This window comes from Corythoichthys intestinalis, chromosome 18 (genome assembly GCF_030265065.1).
Source record: "Corythoichthys intestinalis isolate RoL2023-P3 chromosome 18, ASM3026506v1, whole genome shotgun sequence".
NCBI classification, from domain to species: Eukaryota; Metazoa; Chordata; class Actinopteri; order Syngnathiformes; family Syngnathidae; genus Corythoichthys; species Corythoichthys intestinalis.
The window spans coordinates 25,819,998-25,839,428 of NC_080412.1; the positions used below are offsets into that span (position 1 = coordinate 25,819,998).

Genomic DNA, 19,431 nt, shown 5'->3' on the forward strand with positions numbered 1-19,431 from the left:
TTGAACTCACTTATCAACGCAATAAACTTACAATATATATGGTGGAAAACACTCAGGTGACTTGAAGTTCCACTCAGACATCCCCAATTTGGCCAAATTTCAAAATTGTCCTATATGCATGAGTGAAGCATCGTTTAAAAGCTTAAAATCCCTATTTTCTGGGTGAAGAAAATTTTTGAACTGGAGGGTATTAGAAAAAAATAATTAAACCCCTAAACCCTACCTCGAGGTGAGAGCATGAGAGAACATAATTAAAGACACCATTTTTTATTTTTATTTTAACTAGATATTATCGCATACTTACCTCATTTCGAACCAAAACCTTCGTATAGCATGTATCACAGGCTGTCAAGACACAGCTGTGAATGCCCACAGCCGGACTTTTTAGGGATTTTATGGGTGAAACACGGTAATATAACTAGGGTCGCAATGTAGAAATCATAGACATCAATCAAGGAGTGGGTGAGATTTTCTTTTTCAAATATTTACCCTTTAAAATGTTTTTTTTTTTCTATTTTTCTTTGTTTGGCTCGTTTATTTATCATCTAAAATATCGGGAAAATGCAACATTAACAAAAAAATACAATTAAGGGATAGTTATGAGGTAGATATCCGTGACCTATTTACAGACACTATTTTTTTTTCATTGTGATGTAATTTGTTTAAAAGTTGAAAATATGCAAGTGAATAATTTTTTTAAAGTTTTTTTTTTAACTAATTATGAGACATCAATGAATGATTAAGCTAAAAATTATAGACATTTCGAATAATAAATATAATTACTTACCTTCTTATTGTGGCTGAGTTCAAAAACGATTGCGCTGTGTTTGTAAACGGGGGTCTCCAGGGTAAAATGGACAAATTGAAAATAGTTTGGGGGCTTAATGCGCCATGAAACAGTAAACATATATACAGTAATTGAAAAAAAAAGAGTAAACTATCAGGTTTGGCCAAATGTTTTCATATACTGTATATTTATGCACTATTTACAACGCAAGCTGCCCAGGCACAGGTTATTGTGACTGTAGATGCAATTAAAATACTCATGAAGCCAATATATGGATGGCGTAGTTTAATTTAAATCAAACAACATAAGTCAATAGCAATCGTGTTAAAAAAAATAGTAAGAAGGTGGTGTTGGTGCTGAGGCCACCACAGCGGCAGCAGCAGGAAACATCACTTTTCTAATCATGGTCCATTACTAATAAATATTATTACTGCTCATTTATGCTGTCGTCATTTCCAGCCAAGGTTCAAACAATGTTGCGAAGCAGGTGGCCGAACCTCTTGGAAAGTTGCTGGAACAGTGACATCAGGTTGCTATGGCGACAAAGAGCAAACATGAGCCAGTGAGGAGAGAAATATTAGCGGTGAAAATACAAACGTCAAGGATCCACGTAATGAGTTCAGAAAGACCTTTTGCATCTATAGTTTAAAGCAGGGGTCAGCAACTCGTGGCTCCGGAGCAACATGCAGCTCTTTGAAACTTGAAGTGGCTCAGTTTTATATTAAATAAATGAATATTTGATTAAAGTTTATTCTAGGGATTGTGAGATAGAACAAAGAAATGTAACGTCCCTTTAATAGGTAGATCAAGTCATTAATTCACCAACTACATAAAATCACAGTTGTCACCGGGAAGGTGTACCTACAAGTCTTTGCTCTATTCACAGGCGCAAAGATGTTTAAATGGGGATTAAATCCTTATTTATGTCAAATATGCACCACAGAATATATGTATACATAAATATATATGACGGAAAACACTCAGGCGACTTGAAGTTCCGCTCTGAGACCCCCAATTTAGCCAACTTTCAAAATTGTACATCATTGGAAAGCTTAAAATCTCAATTTTCTGAGGGAAGAAAAATTTTGAACAGGAGGGCATTTTTAAAAAGAAAAAAAAAAAGTTTTTTTAAACAGCAAAACCCTATCTGGAGGTGGGAGCACGCGAGAGCAGAATTACAGACGCTATGACTTTAAGGAGATATAGAGTACTTGCCTTGTTTCGATCCAAAAACTCCTGTAGCATGTATCACTGAGTGTCAAGACACAGCTGTGAATGGCCACAGCTGGATTTTTTTTTAGGTATTTTATGAGTGAAACATGGTAATATAACAAGGGTCGTGATGCAGAAATCGCAGACATCAAGGAGTGGTCGAGATGTTCTTTTTCATATATTTACACTTTTAAACATTTTTTTTTCTATTTTTTTGTTTGGATCGATTATTTATCATCTAACATATCGGAGAAAATGCGACAGTAACAAAAAAAATACAATTAAGCGATAGTTATGAGGTAGATATCCGTGACTTTTTTACAGACGCCATTTTTTTCATTGTGACATAATTTGTTTAAAAGTTTAAAATATGTGAATGAATAATTTTTTAGAGTCGATTTTTTAAATAAAAAAAATAAAATTTTAAATATGAGACATCAATTAATGATTCTAAGCTAAAAATGACAGACATTTTGAATAGTAAGTATAATCAATTACCTTGGTTTTATGGCTGGGTTGAAAGAAATGCGGTTGCATGACGTCTGTAAACACTGGTTTCCAGGGTAAAACGGACAAATTAAAAATAGTTCGGGGGCTTAATGCGCCATGAATCTGATAGGGCAGTATTTAGACATATTGTTCTATCAAACACAACTGTTATTTTGGCTTAAAATATAGCAGTTTATTTTAAAGAGGGGTGCAAGAGCAGAAACTGCTTTTTCAGTCTTTTCTGTGTTTTCCGCCATATACATACACACATACACAGTCGACCTGATGCAATCAGTTCAAAAGTCATTATGTGCGTGCGGCTCCTAAAGATGACTATTTTGCCGAAACTAAGTCGAAATGGCTCTTTGAGGGTCAAAGGTTGCCAACCCATGGTCTACAGTGTAAGAATTGATGTATATAGAAAATAATAATGTCCTAAAAGACTTTGTAAGGTACACCTGCACATTCTTATTTGTTACAACTCTTAATTGTATTTTTATCAAAATAATCATGTATTTAGCAACATAGTTTTTTGCTCGTAATGTTCACTTGCTGATCAAAAAATGGGATTTGTCAAACACATATACTTCTACTGTCACAACACAAATTCTGCTTTATATAATCTGTTAGATCTTAAAAGTTTTCAACTTCCCAGATTCCAGTAAAACAAAACCAACAAAAATCTGCTATGCTGCTGATTTTGATTCATTCATCTTTTGTCACATTTTGTAATTCACATTATAGCTGCATTAAACACCCGTGGTGTAACCCTCATGGAAATACAAAATGTACATTTGATGTCATTCGGGTAGTATGCTGTAGAGTGGGGGTGTACCTAATAAAGTGAGCAAGCCTCACCGGGGTCCGGCTGAGGTTCCGCCACTGCCGCCGCTGCGTTGGCGCTGACGGCACAGTAGCTTGGCCGCATGCCTGACGCAGTACATCACCACGGACAACAGGGGGCTCTTGGGGGGCATCTTCAGCCTGAGACACAAGTGAAAACGGGAAATGTATGATGTATAATGTGTGAGCAGAGTCCGGTGGCTGGATGGAGCCCTGGTGGCCATTTATCTTGCTTAATACTTTAATGCCATTGGCGTAGTCACCTGCCACTCAAACATGTCGGAAGTAGCGTGGAAGTTGAATCTTTGTGTCAAAATGATTCAATCGAAAAAAAAAAAGTCCCTTCAAAACTCTTTTTACTTAAAAAAAAAAAAAAAAAAAAAAAAAAAAACGTGCGTTCAAAACTTTTTCCACTTAAAAAAGAAAAAAAAAAAAAAAAAAAAAAAGAGTTTAAAACTTTTTGCTTTTCAAAAAAAGTGACACTTCAATAAAAAAATATATATATTTCAAATAATATATATATTTTTTTTTTCAAAAAAAAATATTTTTGCAAATGTTTTTTTTCTTTGATTAAAAATAGTTTTTTTGACTGAGGCAACTTTTATTGGGATTGGATGATTTAGACACAAATGTCCTACCCATAATATGGTTCAAACACAAAAAGGATTGCCTTAATCAGAGAAAGAAAAGTGTTCAAATGCGAATTTCTGAGTCTCAGATATTTTTTCACATTCAAACCTTTTTTTTCTACGATTTTTTTTTTTTTTTGATTGAAGTGATTTTTCTTTTGAAAATATATATTTTTTGTTTGAAGCAACTTATTTTTAATTGAATAACAAAGACACAAATGTCCAAGCCAAAATGTGGTCCAAACGCAAAATTACATTACTTCAATCAAAAAAGTTGTTTCAATAAAAAAAAAAAAAACTTGACTTAAATTTTTTTTTAAAATGTTTCAATCAAATAAGAATAGTTTTCAAATACATTTTTTTAAGTTTCAAATTTATTTTTGCATTCAAACACTTTTTTTTTTTTTTTTTTGATTGAAGTGACTTTTTCTTCGATTGAAAATACATATGATCGAAGCAACTTTTTTTTTGGATTGAATAATAAAGACACAAATCTACCTCTACCTAAATCTACCTATATAGTTGTAAAGCAATAAAACTGCAACAAAAATGAATGAAATGAAGCAACTTAGACGGTCATGTGCTTTGCATATAAAAAAAATAATAAATTCTAATGATTTTTTGGGATTAAATGATTTAGACACAAATGTCCTGCCCATAATATGGCCCAAACAAAAAAAGGATTGCTTCAAGCAAAGAAAACTTCTTCAATGAAAAATTAAGTGTTCAAATGCAAATTTTTCAAAGTCAAATATTTTTTCGCATTCAAAAATTTCTACCATAAGTGAAATTTTTCTTTTTTTGATTGAAATGATTTTTCTTTTTGAATATATATATATATATATATATATATATATATATATATACATACATACAATTTTTTAAGCAACTTATTTTTTGATTGAATAATGACAAAAATGTCCTAGCCAAAATGTGGCCCAAACACAAATCAACATTACTTCAATCAAAAAAGTTGCTTCAATCAATTAAAAAAAAAAAAAAAAAAAAAAGAAAGAAAAATAGCTTTCGCATGCATTTTTTTGAGTTTCAAATGTATGTTTGCATTCAAACACTTTTTTTTTGTTTGAAGCGACTTTTTTGGGGGTTGAAAATATGTATTTTGATTTGACTTTTTTTTTTTAATTGAATCAACTTTTTTTTTTTTTGATTGAATAATAAAGACACAAATCTACCTCCATATGGCTCTGCCCAGGAGAGATACAATTTTTGACTGAGGTAACTACATTGGCACGACACCACCGAGCGTACCATATTCAATGGATGACGATCTTGGCAAAAAGTATTGCCTAAGCAGCCTGATTTTGAATTCCCCTCAAGAATGATGGGAAACAAAAAAACACTCATTGTCAATTTATTATTATAAATATTCTGGTAAGTTAATTTTATTGCTGACACTGCATTTCGGGGTTATCAACGTGTTGTGCCTCCCTGCCCCAAAAGTCAAACTCCGCCTATGAATATACTATACAATAAATATAGGCTGTTTTTCTAAATACAATGCCAAGATACTTTAAGCATTTCAGTTCTCAACAAATTTAAACCGGCAGAAAGAAAGAGTAATCGCACAAAACGCTTTATTCAGTTTTACTTACTGATTCTTCCTCGATCACCTTGGTAACAAAAAAAAATGTGAAGTCAGGAAGGAGGCGTTGTCTCAGGCTGTTAACAGAACCCAAATCGGAACTCTAACCTCGCTCCCACGGACCACAGGCCGCCATAAATGCTGAGGCGTGCGCTTTGCAAAAGGTCCTGAAAGGTCCAGTGGCGCTTGGATAACATTGACGCATTGTGTCAAATGTGGCAAGAGCTATTTATGTGTTTTTTTTAGAGAGGGGTGGGCTGTCATGTTGTTAAAAAGCTCTCAGGTTGCTGTTAAGTCTTATCGACAAGTCATTGAAAGCTGATGAACCAGATGATGCTTGTTATGTGACAGTCAAAAGTAAATTCCTGTAGTTATTTTATTTATAAATGTTTGGCAAGTAATGGGTGTTAATTTTGTAAAATTATGCTACCGCACGTTAATAGCATTTCTTTCAGTATTTTGTTTGCTTCTGATTAGTATTAGTTCAGATTATTATGAAGTCAGTTATTTAAGTCAGTTTGAAAAAAAAGTCATTGCTTTGATAGCGTTGTAGTTTTGGCCAACTAAATAATCATTTTACATAAAGAGTTACTGTAGTATAATTACTAGGGTTGGGAATCTCTGGCATGAAGCCGATTCGATATGTATCTAGATACACAGGTTACGATTCGATTAAAAAACGATACATTCTTAAGGCCGAGCGATTCGATATGATTCGATACAGTTTAAGAACGATACGGTTCGATCCAGAGTGGAAACGATACGATAGTAAACATTTGTTGTGTGTGTTCGTACAGTATTTTAAACATATAAAAAAAAGATTAAAAATTAAATTAAACAAAAAAATTTCATACCACTGTTATGTTTTATTTTTTTATGAAAAAAAAATAAAGCTTACTATATGACCGTCATTTTGTTGGATGGGATTGATAATAAAATAAAACTCCAGTGACAGACAACAATAAAGTGCAGTAATTTAATTAATGTATTTCCTAGTGTTTTGAACACAATAGGTAAGTAATTTAAGTGCAAACTTTCAATGTGAACATCTTACAAGCAAAAAATATTCGTTATATGCAGCAGCTCTAGAAAAAAAAAAAAAGAATTAAACCTGTTAGTGTTATCATAAATAAATAATAAATTATGCTTTACCACTGGTATAACTGGGGGAATAAAAACATGGCATTTTAGACGGACAGGTCTATAATCATTACTTTAACCTTATACACAACAAAGTCATTAATATGCCTGTGCTTCCACATTTTTTTATTCCTCATGACTGTCTATATCTTTTTTGAAGGGCAGATTTTTCTTAAGGAAGACCAACTGATCCACATGATCATGTTTAAGTAGACTGCGTTTCGTGGAAACAATATGCCGCCCTTTCCACCATTGTAGTGGGTTATTTTTCAGTTGTTAATAACTCACGATGTCTGTACCGCTTCACACTAGCTCTGTCCCATTCGAACAGATCTGGCTGCCTTCGTCACTTCAAAGTCCGACTTTAGTTTTCCTGGGTGCGTTGAAAATCAATCGCTGCACGTCGCTGGCGTGGTGCGCAAACTGTCAATTGTTTTAGCATGTTGCTTCGTTGCCACTACTAGTTTCGTTTTGGGCTGTGAAGAAAACGCTACGGAGTGGGCGTTACAGTGGTTTTGTTAGCTCTTGCGTTGTTATGACACGCCCGTGACGATCGGGTAATGACGGCGACTACCAGCGGTTCTGCCTAAATGAATGGGAAGTTAAGGCAACCACGACGGCGGTCACCATCTAAGTGCGCTGTGTGGTGAATGACTCAAGCGCAGCATGTGAGGTAAAAGCTAAATTATTATCATATTAAACAATGCATTGAACTAGGCATTAGAAGCCGATTCTTGTGCTCGCGATAGCCGGATTCTATCTCTACTATCGGTTCATTGAATATTTAATGGCTAATTACTGTCAAATGGTAACTTTACTATCGATACAGCTGTATCTCTCACTTGTAAAATCGGATATCCGGTCGTATCGGTTTATCGTTCTCAAGCTTAATAATTACGTGACGGTAAAACTGGTTCAGGCAAGATTATAAAGGGGAAACAGAATAGACAAGTTTCCGAGGTACTTCCGCTTTACTTCCTAATGTCTGCAAGCGACTTCCGTTTTGCAATTTCTCCATCCAAAACAACAGTGGAGCTGGAGTAACATTACTCATCACAAATCCCTTAAAAAAGACAATTTGGAAATATCGCATCGATCTGACATCATCACGACAGGGGAGGACAATATGTTCATGAAAGCAGATGTGGAACCAAGCTCGTGCCACCACAAAGACCGGGTGATTTTGTAACCATGTTGCCGCTGTGTTATGGAAGGTATGTTCTTCCTATCCCTGCATTTTCGTGTGTCTGGTGCTCAAAAAATATACTAAAGCCAATATGTTGCGTATGATAGATAGATAGATAGATAGATAGATAGATAGATAGATAGATAGATAGATAGATAGATAGATAGATAGATAGATAGATAGATAGATAGATAGATAGATAGATAAATTTATTAACAGACTCTAGGTCCAAGCCACAACCACACAATACAAGGGAACAAACCATACAAAACTAAAAACAACATAACAATAAAAGAAGGTAAACTACAGTGATACAAAAATTAGGCCATCTATTGGCCCAGTTTTAAAAGGCACCTATTCCAGTGCTTCCAGAACAGTGACAAGCAGCGAGTAGAACTATGCGAAATGTTTGTCAGGCCCCAGACAATCACATTTTCAGAACATTTCAAACGATGAATAAAATTAAACATTAGCACCCTTAGAAGGGCCTGGAGTGTATTCACCCGAGCAGATACAAACATTTCAGAGGCACTGCACCATCTAGGCTTTTTCAGCAAGATTCTCAAAGAATCATTGTATGCCACTTGCAGTCTCTGAAAACTTGTCTTAGTGTAATTTGACCACAGATGTGCAGTGTATAGGGGAGTACAATAAGCCTTGAACAGGGCGAGCTTGACCTCATCAGAGCATGGACCAAATTTTCGAGAGAGAACATTGGCTTGGACATATAATGAGCGACACTGTCGCAATATGTCCTCGTTGTCAGTCAGAGTGTCCGTGAACAGATGAACAAGGTATTTTACCTGACTACAGGACTTTAAAACTTGACCAGACAAATTAAAATTAGGGAAAACCAACCGTTTGTCCTCTTTGGTTCTTAGAATCATAATGACACTCTTTGATTCATTGTATTTAATGCTGTGTAACTCCCCATACCCGGAAGAGCTTGGGCTGAGAAGCACATAATCATCTGCATACATTAGATGGTTGACCACCAAGCCACCAACCATGCAGCCATTTCTACACTTATTTAAAAGTTTTGACAGGTCATTCATATAAAAATTGAATAAAATTGGAGACAAAATGCTCCCCTGTCTGACCCCATTGGTAACTTGGAAGGGGGCAGACATACAGCCGTCCCACTTAACCTGCATAGTTTGATGAGTGTACCAATATAAAAGAATTCTTATGATGTCATTGGGAACTCCCGCTTGGCTTAATTTCCTAAACAACTTCCCGTGGTTTACACGATCAAAGGCTTTGGAAGCGTCTAGAAATCACATAAACATAGACGAGTTTTTCCTCAAATAGGTGTTGACCAATTCTTTTAAAACATAAATACACATGTCTGTGCCATTGCTAGGTTTAAAGCCAAACTGATTATCTAAAGAGTTGATTAATGTACTAACTCTCTCCAGCATGAGGAGTTCAAATACCTTAGAGAGAACACTAGCAAGGGCGATTGGTCTGTAATTGTCCGAGCTGCTTACTTTCCCTGCTTTATCCTTGATGACAGGGACCAGCATCACCGACATCATAGAGTCGGGAAGACAGCCGTGAACCATAAAGGAAGTAAAGCAGAGTGCAAGAAGTGGAACTAGCCTCGGACTAGCATGCATAAGATGTTCAGCAGATATAGAATCCATACCTGTGGACCTATTAACTGGTAAGTTTTTAATGACGTGAAACACCTCATGGGTCTTAATTGCGCACACCTCTTCGACATTGCCCACTTGATAGACTTGTTGCTTTTGATATTGTTATTAAGATGATGATTGTAATTATGATGATCTTTTATTTACTACAACTACTGTATCTGCTGCTAGCCTGTCGCTGATAACATAATTGTGCCATCTACACATACTTAACTATGTTCGTTTATTTACAGGTGGCAGTTAGGCAAGGGAAGATAAATCGGTGTGCCTCACAGCAACACTTACTGTATATTGATGGACATATATCGAGACTACGTTGTTCCACCCACGGGCGGCCAAAAGGCTGGGGCTGGAGGCGGTGTCTCGCCTTGCGGCGGACTGTCAGCTCGATCCCGACATCCAACTTTTTTAACTGCAGCAACTTTAAGATACGCTATTTGAGCTGGAATTACCAGGACAGCGGGAGAAAACCTGTCTGGAGGCCGTAATGTCAGGAGGCTCCGTAACCCTGCTGTCTGATATCATAATAATAATAATGATAATAATAATAATAATACATTTTATTTCTAGAGCGCTTTTCAAAACACACAAAGACGCTTCACAAGAGACATGGAATCACAGTACGATAAAAAGGTATTAAAAGGATAAAAAATTAAAAGCACAATAAAAAAAAGTAAAAATATAACAGAGCTATGGGTTATGGTGGGTAACAAAGAGTGAACAGTTGTGTTTTCAGTCTAGATTTCAAAAGTGATTGGGTAGATATGCTGCGAAGATCAGGGGGTAGGGCGTTCCAGAGCTGGGGGGCGCAATGACTAAAAGCTCTGGAACCAAAGGTGGAGATACGGACATGGGGGACGGAGAGGGGAAGAATAGTGGTAGAGCGAAGTGAACGGGTTGGATTGTTTAGACGGAGAAGATCGCAAAGGTAGGGAGGGGCCAGGGCATGGAGTATTTTGAAGGTGATGATGAGGATCTTGTAGTTGATTCTTTGTTTGACGGGAAGCCAGTGAAGTTGACGGAGGATGGGGGTGATGTGGTGTGTTGCGGGGGTTCGAGTGATGAGGCGTGCTGCTGAGTTCTGGAGGAGCTGCAGTTTCTGGAGGGACTTGTTAGGGAGACCGAAGAGCAGTGAGTTGCAATAATCGAGCCGGGAGGTTATTAGATTACAGACCAGGGTGGAAGCGGTATGGCGGGTGAGAGAAGGGAGGAGGCGAGAAATGTTGCGAAAGTGGAAATAGGCTGATCTGGTGATTCTGTTGATATGTGACCGGAAGGAAAGTGTGCTGTCGAGGATGACACCCAGACTCTTAACCTGAGACGAAGGAGAGATCGTAAATCGAGATAAATTGTGATTTACTGACGTGTTTTGCAGATGCACCAATTGCACCAAATCCGTTTCAGCCCTTCTGCGTTCGGCAATTGTAATATAATTTGTAATTAACTTCATATTGGTCACTCAAGTGGCTGGCGTATCAATCTAAACTTCATATCAACACAGGCTGACAGGTTGTTATGAATTTGTCCACAAATGATCAACTAAATGATAAGAACAAGCATACAATCTCATCTACGTCGTGCTGAATCCATTTTTGGAGCATTTTGATTTTGCAATATCAACTTTGTCAACACACTTCTTCAACCGCAATTCATGTTGTTCTTTCTAAACCGGAAGTTAAGAGCAGACATTTTCCAAGATGGCGCCGTCCATATTTTGCTCAGGAAACTTGTCTATAACTGTAAAACATTTGGGGACCCCAGAAGGGAAAAAGCCAAAAGGAAAAGAAGAAAATCAGTGTTGTTTTCAACTACAATGGTGACTTAATCCTGGTCTGTTGAGGACAAATACAATGATAAATTAGCATAAAGTATACCAGAACAATGTTAAAATGTATTTTTTTTACAATACGACTTCATCAAACCTTTCGATTTTTGGTCCTATTGCGCGAGGCTGTGCAAAAGGCTAATTAGCCACATCTGTTTGTGTGTGAAGCCGAGTGGAAAATGTCTCTCCTGCAGGTGGGTGTGAGTGAAGTGGCGCTAGCGGATTGGACTTTAACTGGAGCACCTGTTTAAAAAAACTCACCTAGGCCGGATCCTAGGCGGGCATGTCGGAAAAAGAACTTAATTTTATCAAGGGGCCAGATGGCAGAAGGTTGCAAGTAGAATCCAGATCGCATTGGCGCCGGTATGACTGTGTCCGAGGTGAAGCCGCGGGTGACTGCTTGGATCCTGAGCGTAGCCTCTTGTCTGATTGTGGGAACCAATATCCTGGTGGCCACTGCCCTTCTGCGGCTCCTGGCCAAGAGGCGCAGCCAGAGCTGGTGTTTCGTCCTCAACCTAGCCCTGGCCGACAGCCTGGTGGGCTTAGCAATCACCGGCCTGGCCACCGAGGACTTTGGTACCAACGTCACCTACGTGGACCTCGGGCATGACGCACGTCAAGGTAGCGGAAACACCTCGTCTGTCGCTCCGGGAAAGGGCCGGTGTTTGATGCGGATGGCCTTCGTGATGTCGCCGTGCACAGCGTCCATTTTGTCCATGTTTCTGATCTCACTTGACCGCTACGCTGCTATCAAGGTACCCCTGAGGTACTCCAGGCTCTCTGGAAAGGGGACGGCGACCGGGTCTCTTCTGGCTCTTTGGGCTTGTTCGTTCATCATGGGATTCTTACCAGGTAAAACTGCCGAGTTCATCCATCACTACAATTGGATGCTGAATGTAGTCATCCCCTGTTCATGGTCCCTCCATATCACAGCAATTTTTTGGGGTCCAATACAGCTAATCAGCATATCTAGTGAGTAGGATGTATATTTCCAACATGTCCACAGTGATGGTCCGCCAGTTGCAGACAGACGGCTACGGCGGCCTGTGCGCTTTCTTCTCCGTCATCTACCCGACCGGCATCATTGTCCTCTTCAGCGTCTGCTTCTTCCCCGTCCTTTCTGTGTTCGTCTACATTTACATGGACATACTGAAGATAGCTTGCGGTCACCAAAGGCAGATCTTCCAGATCAGTCAGGCAGGATCTCGTACCACAGCCGAGGGCATCCACCGCCTGCAAACTCAATGGCCCCAAGCAAGGAACCGGTACTGGAGTCACGTCAAGGCCTTGAGGACTGTGGCCTTACTGGTGGGCTGCTTCCTGACCCTGTGGTGCCCCTTCTTTGTGGTTAGCATCGTGCAGCTGCTGTGTAAAAGCTGCCGTCTTATCGCAGTGTTGGAGAACCACCTATGGCTGTTGGGCATGTCTAACTCGCTCATCAATCCGTTGGTGTACGCCTTTTGGCAGAGGGAGGTGAGGACGCAGATTGCAGGCATGTTTGCGTGCATGGCAGGAAGGGGTTCGACTCCCGGTCCGGTCTTGGAGGGTGGTGATCTTCAGTCGCATGCGCAGACTTGAGTTAAATCTGGCAGTTTGAATTTAAATTTGTGGAGCCAGTATACTTTACATAGGTTACATCCAGGAATGGTCCCCATCCACCAAGACATTTTCACCATGACGTCACCTACTGTATACCAAAATCTTTAACCATCTCTTTGTGTCCAATACGCAGGGGTCAAAGTGGGCCAGAACGGTCAGGAACGCAGTTCCGGTATAAGATTCAGGGCCAGAATGCAGTTCCGGTATAAGATTCAGAGCCGGAATGCTATTCTGGTACACGGTGCTTTGATTCCGAAAATATGACGGCAACTGTCAAAACGTAATTTAAAAAAAAAACAAAAAAATGCTAAGATGCCACACATGCATTTCATCTCCATGAAGAAAACAATCTACCAACATCAGATTTACATACACAAGTGTTAACAACAAGCGCAATAAAGTGCTTGTAGCATAATCCATTTCCACCAATATTTATTATTGATTTTATTCCACGGACTGCATAGAGGTTTCCCCAGCTGCTGCAGTTATCTGTGTCAGACGATGACGAGTCACGTCAAAGTGCGAATGCATGCAGCAAAGCAAAACGCCTGGACTCATTTATCCGTTCAATTGGCTGACATACTGACATGTGCATGTTTTCTGGAACAGCAAAAAAAAAAAAAAAGTTGTTGAATTGATGCGACAAAAATAGGGCAATGCAACATAAAATGCATCAAATCTTTAAGAGCAATGAAAGAGTTGAGGAGGCGTATTTATCATAATTAGTTAGAACATCTTAGCTGTCAATGTGCACTTTGGACTTATATTTGTTTATTTAAGTTAGGCTACTTATTAATTTCCTTATGATTTAAAAAAGTCAATGTTTGCGCGATCTTCAAAATATATTCCATTTCCCTCTGCATGTTATAAGTCAGTTGTACTTATTTTTCTGAATGTATGTTACTTATATCTTTATTATTTAAAAAAAAAAAAAAAAGTAAATGTTTACATCAATTTACATTACTTCAATTTTAATATACATCCTACATTCTTAAGTCGTTAAAATTGAGATTTGGCATTTAGTATGTGAGGAAATGTGGGAAAATTTAGGAGCTGGAGGGAGGTTGGCGTTATTGCTGTTTTTGTTAACTTTTTTTTTGCAAATCATTGAAAAAAGACAACTTTGAATGAAAATCAGTTTTTGTATGTGTTTTATAAATAACTGTTCTAAAACAGTTTTCTTTGCATTTCAGTAGTTTAAGAGGTTTGACAAAAAAAAGAAAGAAAGAAAGAAAGGAAAAAATAAATAAACAAAATTTCTGGCTCCGTGGCGACCTTCACGCCGGGGAGTTCCGGCAAGAAATTCTAGCCACTTTCACCCCTGCCAATACGTACATATTGTGCTTGACAGTAATTCTAACTGATTTACTGTGGGGCTCTTGTTGATAACAAACCCACAGACTCTGGTTTATCTAAAGGTTTTCATGTGTAGTTAATTATTCAGTCATGGAAACATCCTGGTTCGCTCCACTGCAAATAAATCTGCCAGTGAGGCCACATGGATGATGCTCAGCTTGGATACATATTGACTTAAGTGTGACTGCAGGCTGTCGTGTCTGTGTAATCTAATAAGGTAAGGCAGGTTGTAAGGACTCATTTGGAGCTATATTCCGTATCAGAGGGGTCCTGTTGCACCATCAAACAATTCCAAACGGGATATTTTCAACGGTGCGTATTTATTCACAAGAAAAAAGTGAAAAGCATGCCAATGTGATTCAGCAACAGGAATGCTCTCCATTATGACAAAATTCAGTTTAAAAATTCAACAAACTCAAACCCTTAACTCATTCATTGCCTATGATAGACAGCAATAGATGTCCAATTAATTTAAATCGAGAGGACTGACGGTGAATGCTCATACTGTATTTCAGTGTCAGTGACGTTAATTCGCCCCTCCAAGTCAAAATTGATTGGACGTCTCGCATCGTCTTTGGCAGCCAATGAGTTAAGCAGTAGCTAGAGGTAGAATGTAACTCTATATACAGTAAACACTTGATGATATATATATATATATACAGTACACATCTATACATTAATAGGGTGTTCCAAAATATGTATACACACTTTAACAGCTGATAATTAAATGATCAGTTTTTTTCCCCAGATTAAACACATTTAAATCAATGATGTTAGCTAGTTTAAACAATGAATGAAGGAAATTAATCTAAAATGCTACTCAAAGTGCAAAAAAAGTTTAAATATAAACATTTTATGTTATTGGCTGCTATATATATACACACACATATACAGTGGGGCAAATAAGTATTTAGTCAACCACTAATTGTGCAAGTTCTCCCACTTGAAAATATTAGAGAGGCCTGGAATTGTCAACATGGGTAAACCTCAACCATGAGAGACAGAATGTGGGAAAAAAAACAGAAAATCACATTGTTTGATTTTTAAAGAATTTATTTGCAAATCGTGGTGGAAAATAAGTATTTGATCAATACCTAAAGTTCATCTCAAATTTCTCAATACTTTGTTATGTACCCTTTGTTGGCAATAACAGAGGCCAAACGTTTTCTGTAACTCTTCACAAGCTTTTCACACACTGTTGCTGGTATTTTGGCACATTCCTCCATGCAGATCTCCTCCAGAGCAGCGATGTTTAGGAGCTGCCATTGGGCAACACAGACTTTCAACTCCCTCCACAGATTTTCTATGGGGTTGAGATCTGTAGACTGGCTAGGCCACTCCAGGACCTTGAAATGCTTCTTACGAAGCCACTCCTTTGTTTCCCTGGCTGTGTGTTTGGGATCATTGTCATGCTGAAAGACACAGCCACGTCTCATCTTCAATGCCCTTGCTGATGGAAGGAGATTTTCACTCAAAATCTCTCGATACATGGCCCCATTCATTCTTTCCTTTACACAGATCAGTCGTCCTGGTCCCTTTGCAGAGAAACAGCTCCAAAGCATGATGTTTCCACCCCCATGCTTCACAGTGGGTATGGTGTTCTTCGGATGCAATTCAGTATTCTTTCTCTTCCAAACACGAGAACCTGTGTTTCTACCAAAAAGTTCTATTTTGGTTTCATCTGACCATAACACATTCTCCCAGTCCTCTTCTGGATCATCCAAATGCTCTCTAGCAATCCGCAGACGGGCCTGGATGTGTACTAGCTTCAGCAGGGGGGACACGTCTGGCAGTGCAGGATTTGAGTCACTGGCAGCGCATTGTGTTACTGATAGTAGCCTTTGTTACTGTGGTCCCAGCTCTCTGCAGGTCATTCACTAGCTCCCCCCGTGTGGTTCTGGGATTTTTGCTCACCGTTCTTGTTATCATTTTGACGCAGTGACGTGCGGTCAGGGGAGGCAGGTGAGGCAGAGCCTCACCTGTCATCATGACAAAAAAATAATTATAGCATCAAATTTATATTAATATTTGTCCATTGCTCTTTATGTATGACTCATTTCAAACATTTTTTATTGTCAAAATCGCTGAATTTGCCCATTTCCTGTTCAAATAACGAAATGAAACGAGAGGTGCGGCAGCAACGAGTAAAGCCTCACCTCTGATTGCGCAATCCATAACAAACTGGGTTGATACATGGAATTGGAGCGTGCTGGTTGCCGTACATCTGCATGTCGCCATTATAATGTTTCCAGATACGTTTATTTGACCTGATTTTCCACAGTCTGGCTAATGTCTTTAACCCTTAAAGTTTAATGTTTGTTAGCGACATATTTAGTTTTGCTGATGGGAAATAAAACCGCAGTGAAAAAGCACAGGCTGCGGCAGATAGTACTCTGCCGCACTGAAAGGGGGCGTACGTGAAACTGGACTTTCCGTCAAAAGTGGACGCGATTAACAACACCGGAGTTAAAAGGTTTGCTTCAAACTACGGGACAGAAGATAACTCGCGCTTTTCAAACGGACTGGTACACCCGAAAAGACTGGCTATGTGGCTGTCCTTCGAAAAAAATCGGCTTTGCTGCTTTCCCTGCCTTTTTTTCTCAACTTGTGCCAATGTCTGGACTAACACGAGATATTGTGACATTAAAAAACTACCACGAAGCCTCAGCAAACACGAGAGCTCGACCACTCACATTAAAAGCCTGATTGCTTTAAAAACTTTTGGAAGCTCAAGGATCGATTTGGCTTTGACGAACAGCGGAAGCTCAACGGTAGCATCCAGAACGCTAAGGTAAAGAGTTTAAAATACCTCATTAATGCAACCTGCATCCCAGCTAAACAGGAGTTAACATTTCGTGGTAACGATGAGCGTGTAAGCTCTTCTAAACGTGGCATATATGTAGAACGATTACATGGTTTTGCTGAGAAAGATGAAAGGTTAGCTAGACATTTGGACACATCCACTGTGTGTTCTGGCTTGTCAAATAGAACACAGCGATCTAATTGAAGCAAGCCTCTCCATTGAGGCGGAGAGATTTTTTTAAAGTAAAGGAAAATAAGGAGGACTTTTACAAAAAGGGCGTAGGTTTGCATAGGGACGGTAGGGACATAACACTACCAACTTTTCAGGATGCTAAAATTGTCCCCACCAACGTTTAAGCAACCTTACCTTTTTTGCATGATATAATGTTCAGTTATTTAGAGAATTTAGATCTTTCAATAGTTCCATATGTTGTAAGGATAGAATTGACCCTACCATTATTAGTGAATTATTTTCATTATGTTTATGCTAATAAAAACCAGACATTTATTCAGGAAGTTTTCAAAATGTTTCTTTAGTATTTTTTGAAAACAAAGGTTTGAATCGAACAGTGTATCATCTGAACCAATGCACATAAAAGTTATTATCAGTAGATAAGGATTTATTTTGCATTGATCATTTTGCCTATTAATTAACTAGGTTCATATACATGAGAAATGTGGCCCTTTGCCCCCTTCATCCAATCTGTTTGGTCTTATTAATGTCCCGTCCCCTGCAAAAAGTGTACCTACATGCAGGTTTTGCTGTTATATCGTCCCTTCGAATGTTGAGACCAAACCTATGCCCTTCCAAAGTAACGGCGGTTTTTGTGGTGAAGGACAGGCGCAAGACCACAAACAGTTTTCATTTCAATCTTATAAAAAAAAAAAAAAAAAAAAAAAGAGCTTAGACTAAGAAAAATACAATAGAATATTTAAAAACTAAATTTTGGCCTTAAATAAAATATTCTTTGTTTTTCTTTTCAAACTTTTTGTTTAGCAATCTGTAATAAATTGATTAAAGTATCAGAATTACAAGTTTTAGGTCAGAATTCTGTGGTTTTGTACACCACTCTTTACTCTCATTTATGTTGCATGAATTATCGCAAATGCATGTTATTTTCTTACTTTTACGTATCGATAATATGTACCGTGTGTGCGTGTTTTGTGAAGAATGCTGATGAGATATGAAATAACCAGTAGCCAATTGAATAAGCTACCCTTTTTGGTTTATATATTTGGAAATCTGACACTAAAGGAGTCAGTGCCTCACCAACCATGAACCTCACCGCACGTCACTGTTTTGACGCCACAGGGTGAATTCTTGCCTGGAGCCCCAGATCGAGGGAGAATATCAGTGGTCTTGTATGTCTTCCATTTTGTAATAATTGCTCCCACAGTTGATTTCTTTACACCAAGCGTTTTACCTATTGCAGATTCAGTCTCCCCAGCCTGGTGCAGGTCTACAATTTTGTCTCTGGTGTCCTTCGACAGCTCTTTGGTCTTGGCCGTAGTGGAATTTGGAGTGTGACTGACTGAGTTTGCGGACAGGTGTCTTTTATACCGATAATGAGTTAAAACTGGTGCCATTAATACAGGTAACGAGTGGAGCCTCGTTAGACCTCGTTAGAAGTTAGACCTCTTTGACAGCCAGAAATGTTGCTTGTTTGTAGATGACCAAATACTTATTTACCACTCTAATTTGCAACAAAATTCTTTAAAAATCAAACAATGTGATTTTTTTCCCACATTCTGTCTCTCATGGTTGAGGTTTACCCATGTTGACAATTACAGGCCTCTCTAATCTTTTCAAGTAGGAGAACTTGCACAATTGGTGGTTGACTAAATACTTATTTGCCCCACTGTATATACATGTATACATACACACACACACACACACACACATATATATATAGGAGGAAATGTATTTGCACCTCTTGTGATTTTGCAAGTTGACCCACTTAGAAAATAGGTAGAGGTCTGAAGTTTCAATCATATATGCATTTCCACCTATAGAGACATAATCTAAAAAAATAAAATAAAATCCGGAACTCACATTGTATGATTTTTCAATAATTTATTTGTAATTTACTGGGGTCTATAAGAATTTATACCCCTGAGAATAAGCAATAATTATGACACTCAAAGAGTTGTCAGTCTACTTGTACTGTATACAGCAGAGAATGAATGTATCAAATCAAATGTATTGTCAGATTTTGAGCCACAACCTCCTTTCCTCAGTCCGAGACTTGAAGTCGTGGCTAGATCTTCCAACATAACAATGATCCGAAAAACATAGCCAAGCTGT

The 19,431-nt window shown here is 38.3% G+C and overlaps 1 protein-coding gene and 2 long non-coding RNA genes across 4 annotated transcripts; 2 read left to right on the plus strand and 1 right to left on the minus strand.

The window, feature by feature from the left end:
* Nucleotides 1-1,071: 1,071 nt before the first annotated feature.
* On the minus strand, nt 1,072-7,193 carry LOC130906370 (uncharacterized). 2 transcript variants are annotated; one of them, XR_009061316.1, is made up of 3 exons: nt 6,992-7,193; nt 3,347-3,472; nt 1,072-1,320 (listed from the first exon to the last, which is right to left on the minus strand). It is a non-coding gene; the product is annotated as an uncharacterized LOC130906370 (long non-coding RNA). The 2 variants fall into 2 exon arrangements; XR_009061315.1 differs by having other exon boundaries at nt 3,324-3,472.
* On the plus strand, nt 6,991-10,308 carry LOC130906371 (uncharacterized). The gene is made up of 3 exons (XR_009061317.1): nt 6,991-7,376; nt 9,406-9,555; nt 9,778-10,308. It is a non-coding gene; the product is annotated as an uncharacterized LOC130906371 (long non-coding RNA).
* A 1,426-nt stretch (nt 10,309-11,734) lies between these two features.
* LOC130906867 (glucose-dependent insulinotropic receptor) lies at nt 11,735-13,715 on the plus strand. The gene is made up of 2 exons (XM_057821540.1): nt 11,735-12,221; nt 12,376-13,715. Exons 1-2 carry the CDS (start codon nt 11,735-11,737, stop codon nt 12,945-12,947), a joined length of 1,059 nt encoding a protein of 352 aa, XP_057677523.1. The 3' UTR covers nt 12,948-13,715.
* Nucleotides 13,716-19,431: the final 5,716 nt, after the last annotated feature.

Excerpts from the sequence above, each read along its gene's own strand:
- LOC130906867 (XM_057821540.1), top strand. The coding sequence starts at position 11,735 with ATGACTGTGTCCGAGGTGAAGCCGCGGGTGACTGCTTGGATCCTGAGC. Across the intron at positions 12,222-12,375 it reads CATCATGGGATTCTTACCAG|TGATGGTCCGCCAGTTGCAG; the intron begins GTAAAACTGCCG and ends ACATGTCCACAG.